Below are 21,696 nucleotides of genomic sequence, written 5' to 3' on the forward strand. Positions count from 1 at the left end.
GTCTTGCTATGCAGTTCAGGCTGGCCTTGAGCTCACTTTTTAGCCCAGGCTGGCCCAAACTCGGAACGATCCTCCTGCCTCAGCCTCACAAGTGCTGTGATTACAGGCATGTGCCACCACGTCCAGCCATGAGTGTACATTTTTATATTGCTTTTTCTTTTCCTTTGAGTGATCTGAAAAATTAAACCAACTTGTAAGCCACTCAGGATTACATTTTTATTATTTATTTTTAATATCAATATTGTTGATATTAATATGATTTGATTTATGTATAAAACAGTTTCAAGCATATATATGAATGGCAATGTGTAACACATGAAATGTTCTTCAGAAAGGACAGGAAGTGGAAATAATAATCATACTGTAACATATTGTATACCACTCTCAACATAGGATAGATGGTATATGCAATTTTTAAAATTTTATTTGATTCCTCTTGGAAATATTGTCACAAAGAATGATCTCACTATAAAACTACAGGCATTAAGACAAGAAAGGCAATCCCTTACCATATACATATTTATTTCTTACTTTTTTTCAATAAACTGAGATGTTAGCCGGCTGTGGTGGCACACACCTATAATCCCAGCACTTGGAGTCTGAGTGGGAGGATCACCATGGGTTTGAGGTTAACCTGGTTTGAGGCTAACTAGTAAGTCCAAAGCCAGCCTGAACTACATAACAAGACCCTGTCTCAAAAAGCCAGAATGTAAATAACAAGCTATGTACACAGGACCAGTGAGTTCTCTATAAGTCAACTCTTGAAGGATGGAATAGTATACAAGAATTATGTGACAGAAAGCCCAGTTGCTTAATTGCTATGCAATAGTTTCCAAGTTTAAAGCTAAGATTGAAGGGCAAAAAAAAGCTCAGAGGTGTGAAGAGATAGCTGCGTCAGCCTTGGCACGAGCTGGTCCTTGTGAGCAATGACTGCACAACTGGAGAATGACTTCAAACGCAGGCGTGTAAATTGAAAGGCATTTTACTTTATTTTCCAATCACACTGTCTACTTCCAAATTAGGAAAATGAGCCACCCAGGTATGCCCCTGGGTTCTACCCTTTTAAGTGATAGCCCCATCCATCATATTAATTCTGGTGCTGTAAAGAAGTCTGAAATTTGAATGCAAGCATTTTAACTTGGGCTTTCTCTGGATCTGGCCACTGTTTGGCATTTTAGGGTCATGGCTGTGTGCACAGTATACTCTCCTCGGGTTTCTGTCCCTTGTGGCTGCTATAGTCAGAGAAAGGAGAGGAAGCTGCTCTAGCTTTTTATCAGGGCTGCATAATGATGTTCTCTCAAAGATCCTTGCATTCTTTCCAAAATCTCAAAACAAAAATTTTTTTTGAGACAGGATCTCATTATGTAGCTCAGCACAGTTTTGAATTCATTGTGTAGCCCAGACTGGTCTCAACCTTGCAGCAATCTTCCTGCCTCAGCCTCTCAAGTATTGGGATTACAGATGTGTTCCACCATACCTGGCTCAACCTTTTTTTTCCTACCATCAGTGGGCAGAAAACACATGGGATTGCATTTTGAGAGGTATCTATAAGACTGTCAGAAACCAAGTTTCTGTGATTATAACCACAAATGGTGGAACGAAGATTTCTCTTTTCCTCCAGAAAGTAAGGATCACAACCTTACACTAGATTGAGCCTTAAATTCACAGAGGTTAGAACAGGGGACAGCATTTGTTTCTTCAGCTTCACGGTCAGTTTCCCACATGTCTACTTTTTGTTTATCTGTATCTGTCTCAACCACTTCTAGTTTAGACTTTTTGTTTTTGGCAACACAGTGCTACTAATCGTGTCATACTGCATTATGGGGAAGAACTAAGAGAAATCCCCAAGTCTTATTCATCAATAGAAGCACCGAAGAGCTCAAACCCAAGGAAAGTTTGGGCAGTACTGAACTATGTGTCGGGCGCGGTCTAGTGTTTCTGAGTATACATGGTAACTCATATTATCGACCCAGCAGTCCTTTAACGTTGGCACTGGTAGGGTTACACTCCCCAGGAAAAACCATTGCAGAGCACAGTGTCCCAGCCCTCTGTCCCAGGAAGCCTGGGTACATCTACACAGCCACCCAAGAAGCAGGTCACACTATCTCTGCCCCGGACTCCTCAAGACAGCAACCCCTCAGACCAACACCTGACAACCCACTGCAATGCCTGGCAACCACCTCTGCCTGCCTGGCAACCACTTCTCCTTAAAAGCCTTTGCTCTCCCCCAGCTTGCTGCCGACTCTTGCCAGGCTCAACCCACCTGCACCAGGTGAGAGGAAACAGCCTTGCAGCTCACACACAAACTCCCCAGGGTCGGTATCTCCAAGCCTCCAAGACAGTTAGTTCATTCCATGGTGGACCAAGGCGCAGGGAGCAAGGTCACCTGCCTGGCTCACTTGTGGATTGACTCAGGGCAGCACACTATTGCTGCACAGGGCCAGGGCATCGATAGTTGAGATGTGAGCTGTAGTCTCTGTCATTCCACCCTCACGGGAAGGTGGCTCTCACAGACAATGCGCAAGTGCATGGCGTCTTCTGTCCACGCTGAACTCTATTCCGAGATGCTAAAATTCAAATTTCTTATCATTTTCACTTGTCATATATTTTCCTCTTGATTACTTTTCAACTACCTAGAAATCTAAAACCCATTCTTATTCTTAGCTCTTGGGTCAGGTTAAAAAAAGGCAGTGGGCTAGATTTGGCTTTGAAGCTGTAATTCCCCATAATGAAGACAGAGAGCCAGGCTTTGAACCCAGACTATGCACCCTTCACCTTGATAAGCAGTATATATCATATTAGTAGAAGTCATACACTTTATATAAAATTCCACAAAAGTAAGGAGAAAATAACAACCACCCATAAAAGCCACAACCAAGAAATAACACTAGTAAGAGCTGGTATTTTCTTCCATTACTTTTTCGATTGTTTTACACTATCAAATTATAGCACTCTACTTTTTCATTTATCATAAGCATTTTCCATGTTTTCACAGAAATCACACAATTCTGGTAATTACTAGATGCATAGTAGTTCATTTTAAACATTGGAGGGGTAAATCCCTATTTTGAGAGAATTCTATAGCTAACTCATACAACAAAGACTCCTTTTACTAAGTGAGCGGTTGGTCACCCTTCATTTACCTGCCAGTTCTCTACACTGCTGTAAGTTGGGTTCTGAAAGCCACTCAGCTTGACGTATCAATGTAGTAAAAGGTTTTGGAATGACCAGGCCTGAACCTGACACTCATCGTCCCTTTATCACCTAACTGATTGAACAAGTGTGAACTTTCCTAAGCCTCGATTTCTCCAGATAGAACCTGGGGTTGTATATACTGAGCCTAACATGCTTGGCACCAGACAGAAAGCACTTGATGAGAACCAACCCCCTGTACCATCCTGGTCCCCTACAGCATCCACAGAAACAGACTATTTCGCTGTGGACCATAGAGAAAGAGTCATTTTTCTGTTGTACACTACCAAAGTTTTCTCTCCAGGAGAAAGGAGAAGCCAGCCACAGGAATGATTGGAAAGGTGCTTGTGGAGGGCGGGCCACCTAGAGGCCTCTGTCCCGCCCCTCAGCCCCTCCAGCCCCACCCCAACCTGGTGCCAGCCCGTCTTTGAGAAGTTTCCAAACTGAAGCAATGCCCAGGTCTCCCCAGCTGCAGGTGGCCCCGTGACATCAGCAGAGGCTGTGTTCTTTTGCTAGGAGGACGTCTGCTCAGAGCTTGGAAAGGCATTCGGATCCCAGACAGCAGAACAGAACATGGAGCTGACACATCCTGCGGCCCTCGGAGTGGGGGGCTACCACAACACCGGCTTCCAGGTGAGCAGCATTCTCTTCTCCGATTGAGGCAAAGTAAAGAGAAACAATGCTCCTTCTTTGCTCCTTGGCAACTTTCTTGGCTAAAGCAGTGGGATTCTCAAGCATTTTGAAGGTACATTTTCAGCCCATTATTTTTCCTCGTTGGGCTCTTCTGGGTTGACAAACCTGAAAAGTCTCTTTTCCGGACCTCTGTTGATCCGAATTTGCTCTGTCACTCAGAAACAAAACGGCCTTCTCCTTCCTTTCCTCCCCTGCGGCTCACAGCACTAGAGCAGTTGCAGTATTTACCTGCAGGCACCTTTCCAGAGAACTGGTGAAAGGCAGAGAACGAGGATTCAGGTTCTGGTTGGATTTAGTGCTCCGGATTTCCTTCTTGAACCCAGGTGCCACAGCCTCCACCCCATGGTGGCCCAGGTGCTTTCCCCAGAGTGGCTGGTTTATGCAAACCAGTCAGTCGTCAGCCAAAGCTCACTGCGTGATTAATGCTCCAGCCAGGGGTGGGCACAGCCTGAGAAGGAACCTGTCAGAAACATCAGCAGGGGTGGGGGTATAGCTCAGTGGCACAGCACTTGCTGTGTGTTCCTCAGCGCTGAAAAAGGCCAGGCCATTCTGACCAGGTGTGGAATGGAGATTCTGGGAGCTGCTCCTGCTTGTGCTTCCCGTCCTGACCCACTCAGCTTGAGAGCTTTGGGAAAGAGATAAGGTCCACATGAGTGGTGTCTCCCTCTTGGGCCTTGTGGTCATAGCTGAGCAAAACAGAGCTTTTAAGTGCTGACAAAGAAAGAGACTTGTGAAAGATCTTTGATACAAGTCGTGACTTCTCCACCCACAAGTCCTGTACCCTCCCTGAGGCCCAGTGTGCCAGCCTGTATGCCAGTCAGGATACTGCCCTTCTTACAGTTTGTAAGTGTGGAGGAAGGAAAACTTTCCAGTTCCCAAGCCTTATGAATCAGTGATAAAAGACAAGTTAACAGAGGAAAAACATAGAAATTTCAGAAATAATTTAAATTTCACATGCATGAGGCCCTGACAGAAAAGTGAAAAACTCAAAGCAGTAGTTAAACTTCGGAGTTTATGTACCATTTTAAAGAAGGGAAATACACTGTGATAAGTGATGAGATGAAGGAAAAGAGGTTTGGACATTTTTAGGGCCAATTACATTTTGAGCCGGTGAACAGGAAGTGTAAGGAGGATCTGGTGGGCAGTGCAGGTGCCTGTTGTTAAAGCAGGTTATGCAGGCTCATCTCAGTACCCCTGCCTTGTTGGGGTCGGAGCTGTTCTTCCTGTCTGGGATGAGGGCTTCTTGTGGGAGGGAACTCTGTGCCTGCCTATAGGAAGACGGGAGAGGCAGACTGCCTTCTGCATCTGCTTCTGCTCAGTTGCCTTCAGTTCCCAGTACAGTAAAACCTTGGATTGTGAGTTACTTGCTCCCTGAGTGTTCTGCAGGATGAGTAAATGTTTTGAACAAATAACTTGGTAAACGAGTGAAGTCTTTCAATACGAGTAATACATGATGCCAAACGTCTCGTGAGCCCATGGTTCTCTCTCTCTCTCTCTCTGCCGGACTGTGGGTATCATCTCACAGCAGCCAGAGGTTATGGAGGAGATCTCCTCTCAGATGAGAAGAAAAAGGCAGAGGAATCTCTATTTTGAATGAAATTAGAGAGATGTGTAAAATACGGGGAACAGGCAAAATTTTGTAGAAAACACCACCTGAGTAAGGCTGTTGCTGGCGTGGAGGTTCTCCAATGACACAGGCTGTACCAAAGGGTCAGCATACTGAAGGTGCCACTGCTGTCTGCACCTTCACATTCTCCTCTATAAGGTAGAATGATGATGTTACCTATGTCAGAGCTGTCAAGGGAAGGAAATGAACTGCCGTACAAAAGAGTAGATGTAACACAGTGTATATTGTGAAAACCAGGCCCTGGCACACAGTGTGAGCACGTTAACAGTGACCCGAGTACTGGGGCAGACAAAAGAATGAGGAGTCAATGTCTCTAGCTTGGGATGTCAGCATGGAAGAGATTCCCTCTGTTTAGACAGGAAATCTAGGAATAAGATTAGAACAAGGAAGAGAATGTATTACACTTGAGGCCTGTTGGAATTTGGGTGACTCCGTACATCTGGATAAAGGTCTAGATAATCTAGAAAAGCTCATATTCTGCATTCATCTGAGCTTCTTTAGGAACCCACCACAAGAGAGATAAACAAAAGCATGGCCAAGAACACTACTGTGGGGGAACCTGGAAAGGCCAGGGCTTCTGGATCGCACAGGGTTTGGGGAAAGCACATAAAACCAAGTACGCACCATCTGAGGAAGCTAGCGTCCACCCACGTCAGGAAACAGGGCATTGCCATGCCTCCCAGCTACTACTGCCTTCTCCCGGGAGGAGCTTCCTAGGGCTGTCCACTATCCCTACTCTATAGAAAATACTTCTAGGCTCATCTTTATTCCTCAAGCAGCACTTGTGCTGCTTTTAAACTTTATCTAACCAAAGATATGTAAAATATATTATTTGCTTATTTTTAAATGTATATGACATTAAGTAGGATGAATTCTTTCATTCCCAGCTTCTTTTGCTCAGTTTTCTAAGATTCATTCATGGTGTTTTCTGGAACTGCAATTCACCCATGTTCTTTGATGCCTTGTGCTCTGTCCCTTGAATGTTCCATGGTCAATACATTTTAGCATTGGTGAACATCTGTGTCCTTTGAGATTTTTGGCATTTCTACAGTGCAACTATGAATACCCTTGAATGTGCTCTGAGAGAAGAAGCTTTATGATTTACTGTGAGTCATTCCAGGAGTAGAATTGCTAGGTCACTGGAACAATGCCAGACTGGTTTCCTAAAGGATTGTGTCACTTCACTCCTCTATCAGCAGAGTGGGAGCTCCTGTTCCTCCTCCATGTCTTCACCATTATTCAACTGGCTTTTCATTTCAGCCATTCTGGTGTGGCAGAACCATCATACATTGACAGCAGGAAGTGTTCTGAGAAATACATCCTTAGGTGATTCCTTGCTGTGCAAATATCATAGGGCAAACTAACACAAACCTAGGTGATGCAGGCCAACCACTTGATGTGGCTTCTGTCCCTGGGTTTTAAGGTGCTGGGGTCTCCTTCTAGAAGCGATTTCTAGATTCTTCTTGTCTTGAACAAAGCATTGGTCAAATCTAAAATGTTAGCAAGGTTTTACATTTTTTAAAGGTAGAAAAAGGCAGGAATATGCTCTGAAGAGTGAGTGCAGGCCAATGAAATGTAAGAAAAGAGGTGCACCTTTGCAACTGCAGGGAGCAGCACTGATTTCACAGTGGCCCCCACTGGTCAGCAGCTGTCTGTATCACCCACTCTTCAGACTGGATAAGATCTAGGCCATCCTATCGAGAACCTGCTCAAGTTCTTGCAAGAAGAGTTAAAGACAGCACTCTGTGATTAGTCCCAGGTGAGGAGCTTTGGGAACTGTGAGCTACAGGCCACACCCACTTGCCCAACCAGTTTGCCACACTCTAATCCTCTGCTTCACTACCATCAATGTAGCATCACAAAAGAGTATATTCTAAAGTAGCAATAAACAATACAGTGTGGTAAATACATAAACCAGCCAGGGTCATTTATCAGCATTATCAAGTGTAAAGTACTATAGTGTTCTACACCTAGCAGTGCAGAAGGTTTGTTTACACCAGCACCACCACAAACACTAGTTATACCTCACACTACAACCTCACAGCACCTACACCATCTCCAGGAAATCAGAATTCTTCAGCTCCTTCATAGCATATGGGGCCACCACCACAGATGTACTTAGTGGTTGACCAAAGCATCACTGTGCAGCACATGACTAACTATGTAGCTCAGAATGGCCTGGAACTTACAGCAATCCTCCTGCCTCATCCTCCCAACTACTGGGATTACAGGTATGCACCACCATGCCCAGATCTCTCCCATATTTTCTAAAAGCATCTTTCTACCTCAAGGTCTCTAGTCTCCCCTGAAATTAAGTCCCCTGAAATTAAGTGTAAGGAATTATATAAGATAGAGTCAAGAGTTTTGGGCTCTTGTGGACACCCAATTATTTCATCATCAGTTTTTTAAAAAAATTTTCCCCACTCCATAAATATGTGTCACATGTCCATATTTAGGGTAAGGTTTTTTCGAATAAGACAACTGAAATACTTTTCCAAACTCAGAGGAGGTGAGGCAGGACCCAGAGAAGACAGAGAATTGAGACTGACAGCAGGGATGTCTCAGAACCTCTAAAGGTGATGATTCAGGCAAGTTTTTGAAAGAATACTTTTACTAAGAAATATCCTTTAGAATCTAGCTCAGGTTCCCTCCTCCCCATGAACAAGCATCAACCCTGCCCTGGTGGCCTCAGAGGCTGAGAGGCTGGTTCTCTGAAGTCATTTGGGTGGAACCCATTTAGGGAAATCTTGTGAAAGTCTTCAGTTGAGGAGCTGGGCCTCCACTGCACAATAGGAAGGAGGCTGTATGACTGGGTGCATTGCCTGGTGAGCCAGCTGGGCAGGTTTGGAGAGTCTGTGAAGTGGAAGTCAGCGCTGAGATGGAGTGAGTGTGAGCCCCATAGGAATGGAAACCTGCTGGAGCCCTGGCAGACTTCTCAGCCCGACACTTGGAATGTGAACATTCTGTGGTTGGAAATAATGCTGCAAAGTAAAGAGGCAGCTTACGGTCTCTCCTTCACACACTGCTTGAGAGGGGCAGTACGAATATCCCCGGGGTTGTGAGCAGTGTCCACAGCTCAGGACACATGGGCTGGAGCTGGCCTTGCCACAGGTGAATTAAAACACAGAACACGTGTGACAATAACCTGCTTTGTGAAGGAATCCGTGTGCGTGTGTGTGTGTGTGTGTGTGTAAAGAAATTTTTAAAAATGCATATTCTCCGCTTTGCTCATATGCCCATGGTTGTTCCTACACTTATTTTTAGGAGACAAGAGACTAGATGCCTCTACCCCAAGTCCCTTCCATGACACTGGGATAAAAGGACTGAGGAACTTAGCTTTTCCCTCATTTAAATACTGCTGCAGTTGTTTCCTTTACAAGAGTAGCCCTCACTTATCAGCAAGTAGGCACTGAAAAGAATACAAGAAATTGTCAGGAACTCAGATATATGCAGACAATTTGCAGAGGGCAAAGGCAGAAATGTCTAACAAATATACCACATGAGCTACATACGTAATTAAACTTTTTTCTACAAGTCCCATCAAAACTATAAAATGAAACAAGCATGGCTGATTATAAAATTATTATATCTTATTTAACTTAACATATCAAAATTAATGAGATATTTTGCATCCTTTGCTTCAGACCAAGTCTTTGAAATCTACTGTGTATTTTGTATTTATACCATACATGTATTTTATACAGGTATAACAAGTATAAATACTAAATTTTTATCGGAAATACTTGCTCTGCTTTTAAATTTCATAAAAACTCAAAGCTAAAAAAAGAAGATTTATAAGCAAGCTATTCTAAACATACTTAAATCTGTTCTGAAACATGAATCTTGTGTCTGATTTTCAATTTAAATTTCAGTTAGGGGCTGGGGATTTAGCTCAGCGGCACAGTGCCTGCCTGGCAAGCACAAGGTTGTGAGTTTGATTCCCACAACCAGAAAAATAAATAAATAAATAAATAAAATATAAATAAATAAATTTCAGTTAGTCAAAATTAAGTTCAAGTCTTCAGTCACACTAGTGGCATTTTCAGTGCTCAGCAACCACTTGTGGTGGTATTGGATGGTTCAAGTAAGGGCATAGCTTTTGGTTTTGTAGTTTAGAAAAAAAGAAAGAAATCCAATCTCCTCATTCTTGAGGTACCTGGCCATCATATGTATGCCACAAAATTAAAAATAAAGTAACAACGTCAGGCTTATTTACCTAAGACCAGTATAATGTTCCCTCTTTCATTCCTTATTTTAGCTCTCTTCTTTTTTCTTTTTTCTTTTCTTTTTCCTCTTTTTTAAACTGTTTTTTCCCCTTCTGGATTTTTCTTTTTTGGTAGGTTTTTGAGATTACTCATTGAAAACCCATCTTGCTATAGGCCTGTTGAGATTTACATTTTTTTCTTGAAGCAGTTTAGGTAATTTGTATATTTTTAAGAATTATTGAATGTTTTGGCATAGGTCTATCCATAGTGCTACCAGCTTTGGGGTCCCAAAGAGATTCTTTCCAGGTCCTTGGTGTCCTGAACAAAGAATTGGACAAGACGCACAGAAAAGGTGGCGAGGATGCACTTTTACTGAAGATGGAAAAGAAGTACGCTCTACAGAGTGAGAGAGGGCGGTGAGCAGACTCCCAGCTACTACCAGGACAGAGGGGGAGCCTCGGTATCCCAAACCCTCACTGGCTTCTCCCTCATGCAGAATAGGCACTGGGATGGTTGTCCTGCAGAAACGCACTTGGTCTGGCATCAAATCTAAGCTGTGTATCCAAGGCTCACCTGGTCCCTCGCGAGTTGTAAATGAAGAGTTGAGCAGGACACCTTTCAGAGTGTTGTCATGTGGCTACTCCTTCTCACCCAGACACTCTCAGTGTGAGAAACTAGGCCTGGACAAGAGCTGAGGTGTTGCCAGTCAAACTGGAAAAAAAAAAAAAAATCAGAAGTGGAAATAAATAAATAGATATTATTTATATACTATATACTATACATATATATAATTTTGTGAGCATGAACCCCAGATGTCTAGTCTTCCCTAGAAGTTTGGTGCAGATTGGAGGCACAGGCTGACCAAGTACAGCATAGTACTCAAAGCCAGCACTGTGGATCTGGGTAGTACCTAACTCCTCCCCATAACTGGCGAGGTGATTGACCCAGAAACTACTTGTAGCCTTGAGATGACAAATGCTTTGTTCTTTTACCTGAGAGAGGAAAAGAAAGGAGGAGGAGGATGGTGTGCGTGTCATGTGCCCTCTGAAGGTGAATGAAGGCAGATATTCATTAAGAGAGACCTGAGCTACATGATTAAGAACCCTCCAGCGGGTGATCAGGAAGAAAGTCCAATTGCCAGGAATGGTTGAGGCAGGAAGCCTCAGTCTTCTCTTTAACTTCCTTGTTTTTCTTTTCCTCTGAGAGCCAAAACTGTTTGACATAAAGCATGACATTTACTGAGTCACCTGAAATATACTGAGCTTGGACATCGTGCCAGGCATTATGCTACGTCTGGAAACACCTACTCCTTGGTTAAAATTAAACAATGGCAAACTAGCTCAGCACAGCAGGTGAAAAGTGCTGTCTGTGGCATAAGAGGTAATTTCACCCCGTCTGGAGGTCAAGGATTCACTCTACTTCCCAAATGTTCCAAATGAGCATTCTATGTAAGCTTTTGTTCCTTCCTTCCTTCAACAAATTATACTGAACAACTACTCTGTGCTAGGTAGAAGAGGCGTTCTCAGTAGAGCACAGAGGATATAATTGCCTGAGCTGCTGTTTCAAGAATTATTCCACAGTACATTTTATATGGAGGATTCAACATCCTGCAGAGGAGAGGCCTGAGCAGTCGTGAAGAGAAACAGACGCCAGTTCTCAACTTACCACAAGCACTTTACTGACTGCAAAACCCTGGCCCCAAGAACCCATGAGCAATGATTAGTTTAGGTTTAAAACAAAATTTCTATACTCTGTGGGCTCAGGAACATTCTAGAATAAGCTACCAGCCAAATTATAAAGAGTGATAACTGAAGTAATGGCATAGAGCCTTGCATGAAGCATAATTGGAAAACAGCCCATTAATATGTGGCAGAGCTACTTACAACACAGCCATAGCCCCAAAGGGCCAGGATGGGCAAGTCTGTGCCCTTATGGGCCCCCAGTTCCTCACTCTGGCCACTGGGAGGATACAAACCACACAGCCCTACTTCCGTCTTCGTGCTCCACTTTACAGCTTTGTTACCTTTAAAGAACTTTGATTTTTCTAATTAAAGTGACTGGGCACTGAGTTTCTCATTGGCCAGAATCCATCGGTTCAGGAACATTTGGAAGGAGGAAGTTGGTTGGTGAACACTGGTCTAATGTGGGCAGGTTTGAAAGAAAAAGTGCTTCATTAAGGCCCAGAGCCATGCAGATGAAACACGAGAGGAGGAAGGTGTGATTACACACGGGGCCAGCTGGACCCAGCAGGAGGGCAAGGTCCCATGGGGAGCGTTTCTGGGAACCACCAACTGTCGGCTTCCTGTTGGCCCACTTCACCACTTCCTTGTTCCCCTGCAAAGCACAAGGCCTTAGTGAGTCAGGAAAGAGGAAGGCAGGATTGGGAAACCCTGGGTGGAACAGCAGAGACTACCTGAAGGCTCCGGGTACTGACTGTACTGTGTGGCTGAGACCTTGGCTGGAGACAGCCAGTGGCCTCTTGTCAAGGGGAAGGAGGAAAAGGGAAGCCACTGAGGAGTTTCTGAATGAAAGGTCAGAAGAAAGGACAAGGTGTCCTGGGTGGGAAAGCTGAAAGCCATATACTGGGTATGAGGAGGACAAAACATAGGTTCCTCCACGTAAGAGTTGAGTTTCCAGACTCGCACTGCCTGGGTCTGCCAGGTCCACCATGTAGGCAAGTTGCCTAACTTCTCTCCCCGTTCTCTCATCCCCAAATAGGTAAAATAATGCCTCGCAGCATAGGATTATTTGGAAGTTAATGTAAAACACTTGCACCCAGCAAATGCTCAAGTATCAGCAACTATTAATTAAACCTTTTACTGGGGATGCTATTTTTGGTATAGGCCAAACTGAATTGGAAATCCACCTGTGAAACGCATCTCTCCTTATGAAGACCCTGAATCCGCTGAAGTGGAGCCCGTGAAAGAGGCACACGCAGGTCTGAATTGTTACCACATCAGCAGAATGTGGAGCCTCAGGGCCTCTGTGTCCCTTGACCTGCTGGGTGAGGGGGTTCTATGTCTATGTCTCTACAAAGAACATCAGCAAATTATTTTTTAGAAGTTTTGGGGTATTTGGATCCCATTCTTAGTTGAGCAACCACTTTTCTTAAACTTTGTACCTGCTGTAAATTTATACCATGTGTTTCTGATTAATTTGCATCTATTTAACCCACTTATATCTAGTATTCCATTTTTGGAATGCCACAAACAACGGAACATGATTTTAAAAATTTCTCTTCAAATTCTAGTTCCTTGAAGTTTTCTAGGTAGCATATATGAATTTCATGCAAAAAATCAAGAAGTTGCAACCTTTGGCATAAGTGAGTTTAATGCACGAGCTCATGAACAATGACCCATGTCCCCTGACCCTGCCTCTACTTCTCCTTCTTCCAGAGACAGACTGCAGCAAGGAGCTGAGGTTACACTTCTTAACCTTAATTTTATAAATAAGTCATCTTGTTACCTGACTGACGTGCTTCCCAGACAGCTGTGGTTGTATTCTTCATATCTTTTTTGTATGCCTTAAATATTACATAACATGTAAAGTTTCGTAGTGTCCAGCTCTGAGGATCAGAAGTGCTCTCAGTGCTAGCCAGGTGAAAGCATTTTTATAAACAGAGCAACCTATAACCACTTTGTAGTCTGACCTTTGTTCCCTTCAGACAGACTTGGGGTTGGCCTATGGAAAACAAATCAGACAAGGAAATAAGAGGTAAGAATGTTAGCCTCACAGACTCAAAGGGATTATTTCTTTGTTTATTTTCTCTTCACCTGTAGGAAGATAATTTGCTGGTGCGAGCATTTTCAGTTTCCCATGACTAAACAGCTTCTATTTTTGGAATTTTAAATACAGCCAAGTTCACTCCAATTTATCTGCAGCAATAATACCCTGGACATAGTTCTTATCACGATGATAACAAGAGAACCCATTTGATAGTTTAGAGTTCACAGCTTTTCTTCTAAACTCCCTGAGAACAAGGGCCAGATATATAAACCCCAGCATTCCGCACAGTCTACTCTACAGCCAGCCCTTGGAGAGTATTGACTGGAGGAATTAATAGGAGCACTTAGGCCAGAGCCCAGGCCTGTTTACAACATGCAAGTTGGAGTAGAAAGCTGTGATGAGGCTGCAGTGGGACAAAAGCAGTCTAGGTGGAAGGAGAAACTAGCAAAGTGTGGTAGCCCCGAAACCGAGGATGGGAGCGTTTCAGAGAGGAAGTGGTCCACTGTGCAGGGCGGAAGGTGGACTTAGCAATGTAGCGGGCGTGGACTTTGAGATGAGTGATGTTCACGGAGTGCCAAGCACCGCAGCCAAACTGGAGCAAGTTGAAGAGCGAGTCTAAGGTAAGAACACGGAAGCAGCGTCTACAGATACAGCCCCTTGCACGTGCCTGATTTCGTCTGATCTTGGAAGTTAAGCAGGGTTGGGCCTGGTTAGTTCTTGGATGGGAGAAGATGGAAGCAGTTAATATAGAGGGAAGACTGGGTTTTTTTACAGCAATGCTACCAGCTTTAGGATCCCAAAGAGATTCTGGATCGTTGGTGTCCTGAACAAAGAACTGAACAAGACGCACAGAAAAGGTGGCGAGGATGCACGTTTACTGAAGATGGAAAAGAAGTACGCTCTACAGAGTGAGAGAGGGCGGTGAGCAGACTCCCAGCTACTACCAGGACAGAGGGGGGGCCTCGGTATCCCGAATCCTGGCTGGCTTCTCCCTCATGCAGAATAGGCACTGGGATGGTCATCCTGGCAGAAACGCACTTGGCCCAGCATCAGATCCAAGCTGTGTGTCCAAGGTGCCCCTGGTCTCCCAGCAGATGTAAATGAAGAATGGAATGGCAGCGGTGAGGACGGCAGTCATTCTGGACTCCGTGTGTTGCTCTCTGCCCTGGGTCTCCTGACTGACAGGCTTTTCACATTTGTTTAACCTGTCTCATCCCAGCGCTCATCTCCTCCCTCAGGAGCAGAAAGGTTACAGGACTTACTTATTAACCACTGAGTTCATTCAGGACAATCAGACACCAACAATGAGCCAGGCACAGTGCAGGCACCGTGCCACACGCTTATAATCCCAGCTTCTCCAGAGGCTGAGGCAGGAGGATTGCAAGTTTGAGGTCAGCCTGGGCAACTTAGTAAGACCTGAGTACCAAATAAAAAGTTAAAAATAAAGGACTGGGGAAGTATGTACCCCTGTGCTAGGGCACTTGCACAGCATGCATGAATCCGTTTGCCTGGATTCAATCCTCAGTACCACAATCAATCCACCAATAAACCATCAAACAAGAGAAGAGTGATGCTGATATCAGCAAGTCAAAGGCACGAAGCTACGCCGGTGCATTCTGTGGCACTACTGTAGAACGTGGGAAGTGGAGTCACTCCCACCCAGTGGAGACCCATTTATCACCTTTCAGAAGGCTGGGAAACCCAGTGTCATGCACTGGCACCTGGTGAAGTCTTCTCACTGCCCCACCCGTGGCTCCCTGGCAGCAAGAGGAGACGGGTGGGAGAGCAAGCGGGACTCCGTGGGACTCGCTTTGACAATAAACCACTCTCTCTACAAAGAACTGGGCGACAGGGTGTGAATCCACTCACCTCAAAGGCCTTGCCTCACCAAGCTGTGATGTGAACTTCAGGGACACAATAAAACCTCATAGGAGGACCTCTAGTCAAACAAAGCAGCCTGAGTCAGAAAAACACAGGAAACAACAGGGGATATTAGAACCAGGCTGAACACACTGTCAAGTACAAATGAGCAGCACAAACGTCAACTCAACAAAAAGAGGAAAAGATGACACTTCTGTGTTTATAGGACTTGGACCAGCCCCTGTCTGGGAAGACCCTATTATATAGAAGTTTTACAAATCAGTCATTTTGGGAAATTCAATCCAAATCTTTTGATCTTATTTCCAGATTGGGTTAATGTCAAAGAACGAGGCCTGAGATGAACCGCAGTGCAGCAAGGAGGGCTCACCTGGCACAGTGTTCGGCCACTGAGGCAGGGTGGGGCTGGCAGGACTGAGCCAACCTCGGCACACAGGTGAATGAGGAAACAGGGAGGGGTCCGTGTCAGAACCGGAGGGGTGGAAGTTGAACAACCAGGAAGAGGTGGGCGGCGTGACACCCACTGGATTTACCAACTGGCATTGAGCAAGCGAGGGTCCTCCACACTGCAGCCTCAGGACGACAGAGCCGGGCTTTCGGATGGTGCATTTCAAAGAGCCTCGAGGCCGGTTCTGGGTGGCAGAGGAGGCTCCTCGCGCGTGCGGGGGCAGCGGCAGGATGCGTGATGGTAAGCTCCTCCAAGGGGCTCAGAGCCCAGCTGCCCCGGGGTGGGCAGGGGCAAACTTGAGGCCCCCCCAGCCCACAGCTAGCAAGAGCCATGCTGGGTCTGCTCCTGGGCAACATCGGTCTGTGCTGACAGGCGGCAGGTTTTTCTGTTTTGCTTTGTGTTTGTGTGTACGTTTTGTTTTGCTTTGCTTTGCTTTGTTTTGTTTTTTAGTACTAGGGATTAAAAGCAGGGCCTTTGCAACCCCCTCCCTTTTTAAAAATTTGAGACATGGTCTCCCTAAGTCACTAGGTTGCCCTGGCTGGGCTCTAACTTAGCAGTCCTGCCTCAGCCTCCCAGAGAGCTGGGATTGCAGGGGTGCGCCACCACGCCTAGCCAGGGTCTACAGGGTTTTTAGATCAAGACGGAGGCCTAAATTGAGAAGCAGGCATAGAAGAGCCTGACAGCATTTGGTGAAGGGGAAGTCTTGGTCGTTGAGCCCTTCCGCAGTGTGTACCCAGCACCCACATGACCCCCAACTCCACCCCGCCAGCTCCTCGCTCGGGTCCTCTGCGCCACCTTGCAGGGGTCTGGGCAGTGCCACCACCCAGACTCTGCCACATGCAGGTCCCACCATACACTTTTCGACATTAAGATCAATCAGATGCTTTATTGAAAGGCTCCTGTAGGTAGCGTTCGTCTGGTTGTTTCTAGGATTGGATTTGGACACACTTGCACCACCGCGTGGGTGCTGGTGTGTGTGTGTGTGTGTGTGTGTGTGTGTGTGTGTGTTATTCCCGAGTCACAGTGTAACGACACTTGGTCCCTCTGTCGGTGATGACCCGGTAATGGGGTGGGATCAAAAGACAGAAGACAGGCAGAGCAGAGACAAGGAGATCATAACCAAAAACTGTACTTCTAAGAAGACTGCAAATGCTAGCACCAGGTGAAGTTATCCAGGGCAACCCATATCAGCATGCCCTTGCTCCAATTAGCTCCTTCTCTTCCAGACACGTGGCACCCAAAATTCTTCAGGAATATTCAAATCACATAGATTGACTTCATTAAGAAAAAGCAAGAACCTAATAAAAGGAACAGACTGAGAGAATCCAAAGAATGTTTAAATTACCTATTAAAAATTTTAAAAATAAGCCAGGTGTGGCGGTGCATGCCCATAATCCCAGTACTGAGGAGGCTGAGGCAGGAAGATCACCTCAAGTTCAAGGCCTGGGCTCTATAGTGATTTCAATGCCAACCTGAATTACATAGTGAGATCCTGTTTCAAAAACCCAAGCCTCCTCCTGAGCTGGGCGTGGTTAGTTGCAGCCATGTGCACACTTTTGAAGACAGATCCAAGGCTGCCAACGCTGCTCCTGCCGCAGGGGGAGGAGGCGCAGTGCACAGGGCAGAGGAGGACAGGCCCAGAGCCCAATTACCGCTTGTTGTAAAAGGACCTGTAGGAGTTTTTTTAAGAGTGAGATTCCTAGAAAGGAAAAAGGCTTGAGTAACTTTTGCGTCTTGAAGCTGCAGTCCCTCTTAAAAGTACAATTTAAAATCTATTTCCTCTCTCCTTTCTGCCTGGTTTTGCTCCTGCGTCCTCCCCAGGGCCCGCAGAGTGGGTCAGGGGCCCCACACAAAGGCTCCAAGAGCGACGCTTCTCCTCCAGGGCGCCCTCTACCTCTATGCGTGCACCTGCAGATTTCTGCCTACTAAAACTCTCCCACGCCCCTTACTGACTAGTCCTGAAAATCCTTTTTTCTGTGCCAGGAGCCCATGAATCTCTGAACTTATTCTACAAAAAGGATGGGTCAGGGTCCTTATTCCAGCTTCGGGGCAGCTTAGCCCCAGTGGGGTCGGTAACCGTGGGCAGATGCTCCACCCTAACACTTACCGGCAAGCGACCCGAGGAGGGGCTCGGGTCTGTGTGAATGTCCAGCTGTGCACGGTACTCAGCTGTCTCAGAGTCCAGCAGACCTGCTACTCGGTGTGGCCTCCATGAGTGACCGTCTACTCAAATGATGTATTACTGTGAGAGTTTAAAACGGTGATTTTATTTCTTCAATATTTATTAACTCACATTTTTCTGAAAAGACTAGATTTTCTTGTTTTTTCTCTGTCCAAACAAAATACCGCAGACTGGATGGCCTAAGCCACAGATTTCTTTCCGGCAGGGCTGCGGGGTGGGAAGCCCAAGGCCGCAGAGCGGAAGGGGCCGCTTTCCAGGCTGCTTTCCCAGCCTTCTGCTCCCGTCCGCCACCTCGTTCTACAAGGGGAGGGGGGCGTCTCTTCTTATAAAACCACTAACTCTCTCCCTAGACACTCCCTAGACATTCTTTCACCTTATCTCTATGTATTCATTTCTCCAACCTCACTTAATCTTCATTACCTCCAGAGTGGCCTCTGCCCACATCCGGTCATGCTGTGGATTGGAGCTCCAACCTACGCCTGTCAGGGGGACATAAACCTTTAGTTTGTCTCTTTCCTGAAGTATTTTATAATCCAGCATTATTTCTCTCTGCCAACATTTTACTATAAGCATTTTCAAACATACAGAAAAGTGAGAATTTCATAGTGAATACCTGTGTACCTACCACCCGCATTCCAGAATTAATATTTTACTATGCTTGCATTATCATTTATTTACCCCCCGGTACTACCTTCCTGTCATCCACCAGTCCATCCTTTTCTTTTCCACTCAAATAAGTGGCAGGCATTAATCATGTTTTTACTTTCTTTGTTTTCAGTTTGTGTCAAATTTTGGCGGTAATATCGGAGTGCTATTTGACAAGGACGGAATTTCTTTATTAGAAATAAACACCTTGGACAGTATCAGAAACAGCGTATATAAAACTGAGGCTGTGGGTTAGCAGGTTATTTTTAATCACTTTCCTTCTGCTGGAGCCAATAGCGACTAGAATCGCGTGGGGACGCAGGGCAGGGTCGACGCCAAGCCGTGGTGGGGCGCCACCTGGTGGACATTGTGCGTTCAACCACGTTGGCCCTGTAGGGGCCTCCAAGACGCTGGAATCTACGCATTTCATCTGCCAAGCAGAATCAGGACTCTCGCCCATTCCAAAGGGCGAAAAAGAACCACTTTTAGAGAAACTGTGACATTAGTTTTTTGCAGTTAAGCAGGATGCTTAAACCATTTATGTTCTTCCCCCCTCCTCCTCCTTCTTCTTCTTAAGACTCTAAATGACCACAATCCAAATGAGCACAACGCTGAGGCTTTTATTCTCTGATGTCCTTCACGAGTAGATTTACTGGGCAGCAGTGCAGACCCACCCAGAAGCGAAACGGAGGCCGACGACACACCAGGAAAAGGGAAGGGGCCCGTATTGCAGTTGTATCCACAAAGGTTGCTTCCTAGCACACGCCTGGGTCGGGTGGTCAGGAAGCCCTGCAGACGCTCTGCAGAGGAGCGGACACCTCCACTCCAACGGGCAGGAGGAGATGGAGCTCTTGTTTGGAATGAAAGGCCCTCATGGTAGTAAAAAGAATTCCTGTCTGCTGCAAACGTAATTCACCTCCACCACACTGAGATCAATTGTTTTGTTAATATGTTAATACGGACGCACAGTTCATCCATCACAGATTCAGTGACTAACTTTCAACTGGGGATGTGGCGCAGAGGTAAACTGCCTAGTGTGCTCAAGGCCCTGGGTTGGAGCCCTAGTACCTCAAAAAATAAATACATTTTAGTAACTTTCCATATGATTGGTTTTCTTTTTAACCTATACACTGATTTTATGTATTGTAAAACATCCTGAAAGGGGTGCCCTGGCTCCACCATCTGCCCTGCAATACCTCCATGCTGCATGGTGTCAGAGCCCATAGAATTCAGTCCTATTTCTAAGGAAACAGAAACAAATATGCAGTGGGAACGGATAACTGGCTTGGCCGCAATGTATTCTCTGTTCAAGTTATAGAGGCCAAAAGATGCCAATTAGAGTCCTATTGTTGTTACTTTGGTTTCCTTTATCCTGATTTTGCCTGTTTATCTGTTATAGCCCAAAAGGTTTAGAGAACTTCTCATAAATGTGTTTCCAGACATTGCTGCCTATGTTTCCTGTGTGACATCCTGTGCCTTTACTGTAAAGGTAGCCAGGCTTCTGGGAGCAGGAGACTGTGCCCAGACATTGCTTCTGTTTAGACACATAAATTCTATTTTCTGTACAAAATTCAGCCAGAATGGATTAAGCCCATGACCACTGTAGTTTTCACCTCTCTGGATCAAAGAGCCATTTTCAATCTGTGGTTGTTTTCTTTGTGGCTCCATCTGATTCCGTCAATCAAATCCATTGATCCATTTGCCAGAAGTGTTTGTTCAGTCTCTTATCACCATGCACCGTGTGTTTTCACTGTATGGTTCTCATGTTCTCAAATTTTTGTTTGGTTTCTTTTGCTGATTTTTGTTTGCCTAGTTTAATGGCTTCTTTTTGAACTAGTTTTAAACTATTAAATAGATTGAAAATGTATCATCATTCTTTTCATCATAATGTGCCCATGTTTGCTTGACTTCTTCCTCTAGCCGTTCCTCCAAGAAAGCTCATGGAGACAGTGTCATGAGTACTTGCCTGTTAACCTTTTCACAAATCTGGTCAGAAGCCCTCCTTTAATTCCACTTTGGGGACAGAACTGTATTAGTCAGCTCTCTCACTGCTGGGCACAATACCTACCAGAAACAACCACAACGTAAGGGAGAAAGGTTTTATTTGGGCTTGGGGTTTTCAGTGGATTCAGTCACGGTTGGTTGGCTGCAAGGCAAAATAGCCTGGTGGAAGGGGGTGACATTGGAGAGCCACTCACCCCACGATGGCCAGGAAGCAGAGAGAAGGGAGCAACTGGGGACAAGGGGACATCCTTCTGGGTCACAACCCCAGTGACCACCTCCAACGAGGCGCAGCCTCCTGGCAGCACACGCAGCTCCACTCAACCATGGATTAACCCACCGACAAGTACAGCGCCTCCATGTCTCCTTCCAAACAGAGGAGACCTTTAAGGGACATTTTAGGTCTAAACCCTAATAAGAACGCTGCCTCTCCTCCCTCCTGGCATCGCTATATGGGGAGTTTCCTCTGCCCTGGTTCCTGAAAGCCACAAGGAAAGGTAGAATGTTAGCAGTGTCTGAAGTCATAGACACGACTAGTGTCATCGCCACTCAGAGCAGGACAGAAGCCTCCCTCTCTGCACCCAAGTCAAACCTCTCAGGGCATTTGGAGGTGACAGATCTTGCAAAGGAAGAGTGACAGCCCCAGGATGACCATGCGAGTCCCCCCACTACTACTGTGCTTCTTCCCAGCCTCTAAATGCAGATGGCTGGAGCTGAAGTCATATCTCAGCGAGGGACAGTCTACACACACTCAAGACTGAGCCAGGAAGTCACAAGCACCAAGAGGAGGAAGAGCAATGTGTCCAGGTTAGAGGCTTCCGGCATACTGTGTGAAAATGCAGGCTTTCCCGGAAAAGCCGGAGCATTTGGATAAATGGCTTTAAAACATTTGACATGTGTAGATTGTAAAAGTGAAAGGTGGGAGGAGAGTGATCTCACTTTATAGAGATCTGCCCCATCAAATAGATGTCAACTTTTCCAAGCCAAGCCTTAACAATGGAAGGCAACGTAACCATAAAACCCCGGAGCAAGCAAGTGAGAAGCAAGCTACACCAGAAAATTACACAAAAGCCAGCCAGGACCAGTCATGCACAGCACT

General features: G+C 45.6%; 1 protein-coding gene and 1 long non-coding RNA gene across 4 annotated transcripts in view; one reads left to right on the forward strand and one right to left on the reverse strand.

The window, feature by feature from the left end:
* Window positions 1-1,424: 1,424 nt before the first annotated feature.
* The window catches only part of Slc28a3 (solute carrier family 28 (concentrative nucleoside transporter), member 3), a 55,603-nt gene continuing 35,331 nt past the window's right edge, over window positions 1,425-21,696 (forward strand). Inside the window, exons 1-2 of one of the 3 annotated variants that reach the window (XM_013516021.1) lie at window positions 3,740-3,825; window positions 15,631-15,757. Coding sequence is in view for 2 of the 3 variants with exons in the window: in XM_013516020.1 (XP_013371474.1) it covers window positions 3,766-3,825 (60 nt within the window). In the remaining variant the exon portion in view is untranslated. Of the gene's footprint in view, window positions 3,826-15,630; window positions 15,758-15,849; window positions 16,010-21,696 lie in introns of those variants that run through there. The other 2 variants (XM_013516020.1, XM_013516022.1) reach the window with 2 other exon arrangements.
* Window positions 9,916-15,605, reverse strand: LOC106148906. Its single transcript, XR_001234662.1, has 3 exons — window positions 15,313-15,605; window positions 13,183-13,398; window positions 9,916-10,428 (listed from the first exon to the last, which is right to left on the reverse strand). It is a non-coding gene; the product is annotated as an uncharacterized LOC106148906 (long non-coding RNA).

This window comes from Chinchilla lanigera, unplaced genomic scaffold (genome assembly GCF_000276665.1).
Source record: "Chinchilla lanigera isolate Chin_1 unplaced genomic scaffold, ChiLan1.0 scaffold00031, whole genome shotgun sequence".
In the NCBI taxonomy this organism is placed as follows: domain Eukaryota; kingdom Metazoa; phylum Chordata; class Mammalia; order Rodentia; family Chinchillidae; genus Chinchilla; species Chinchilla lanigera.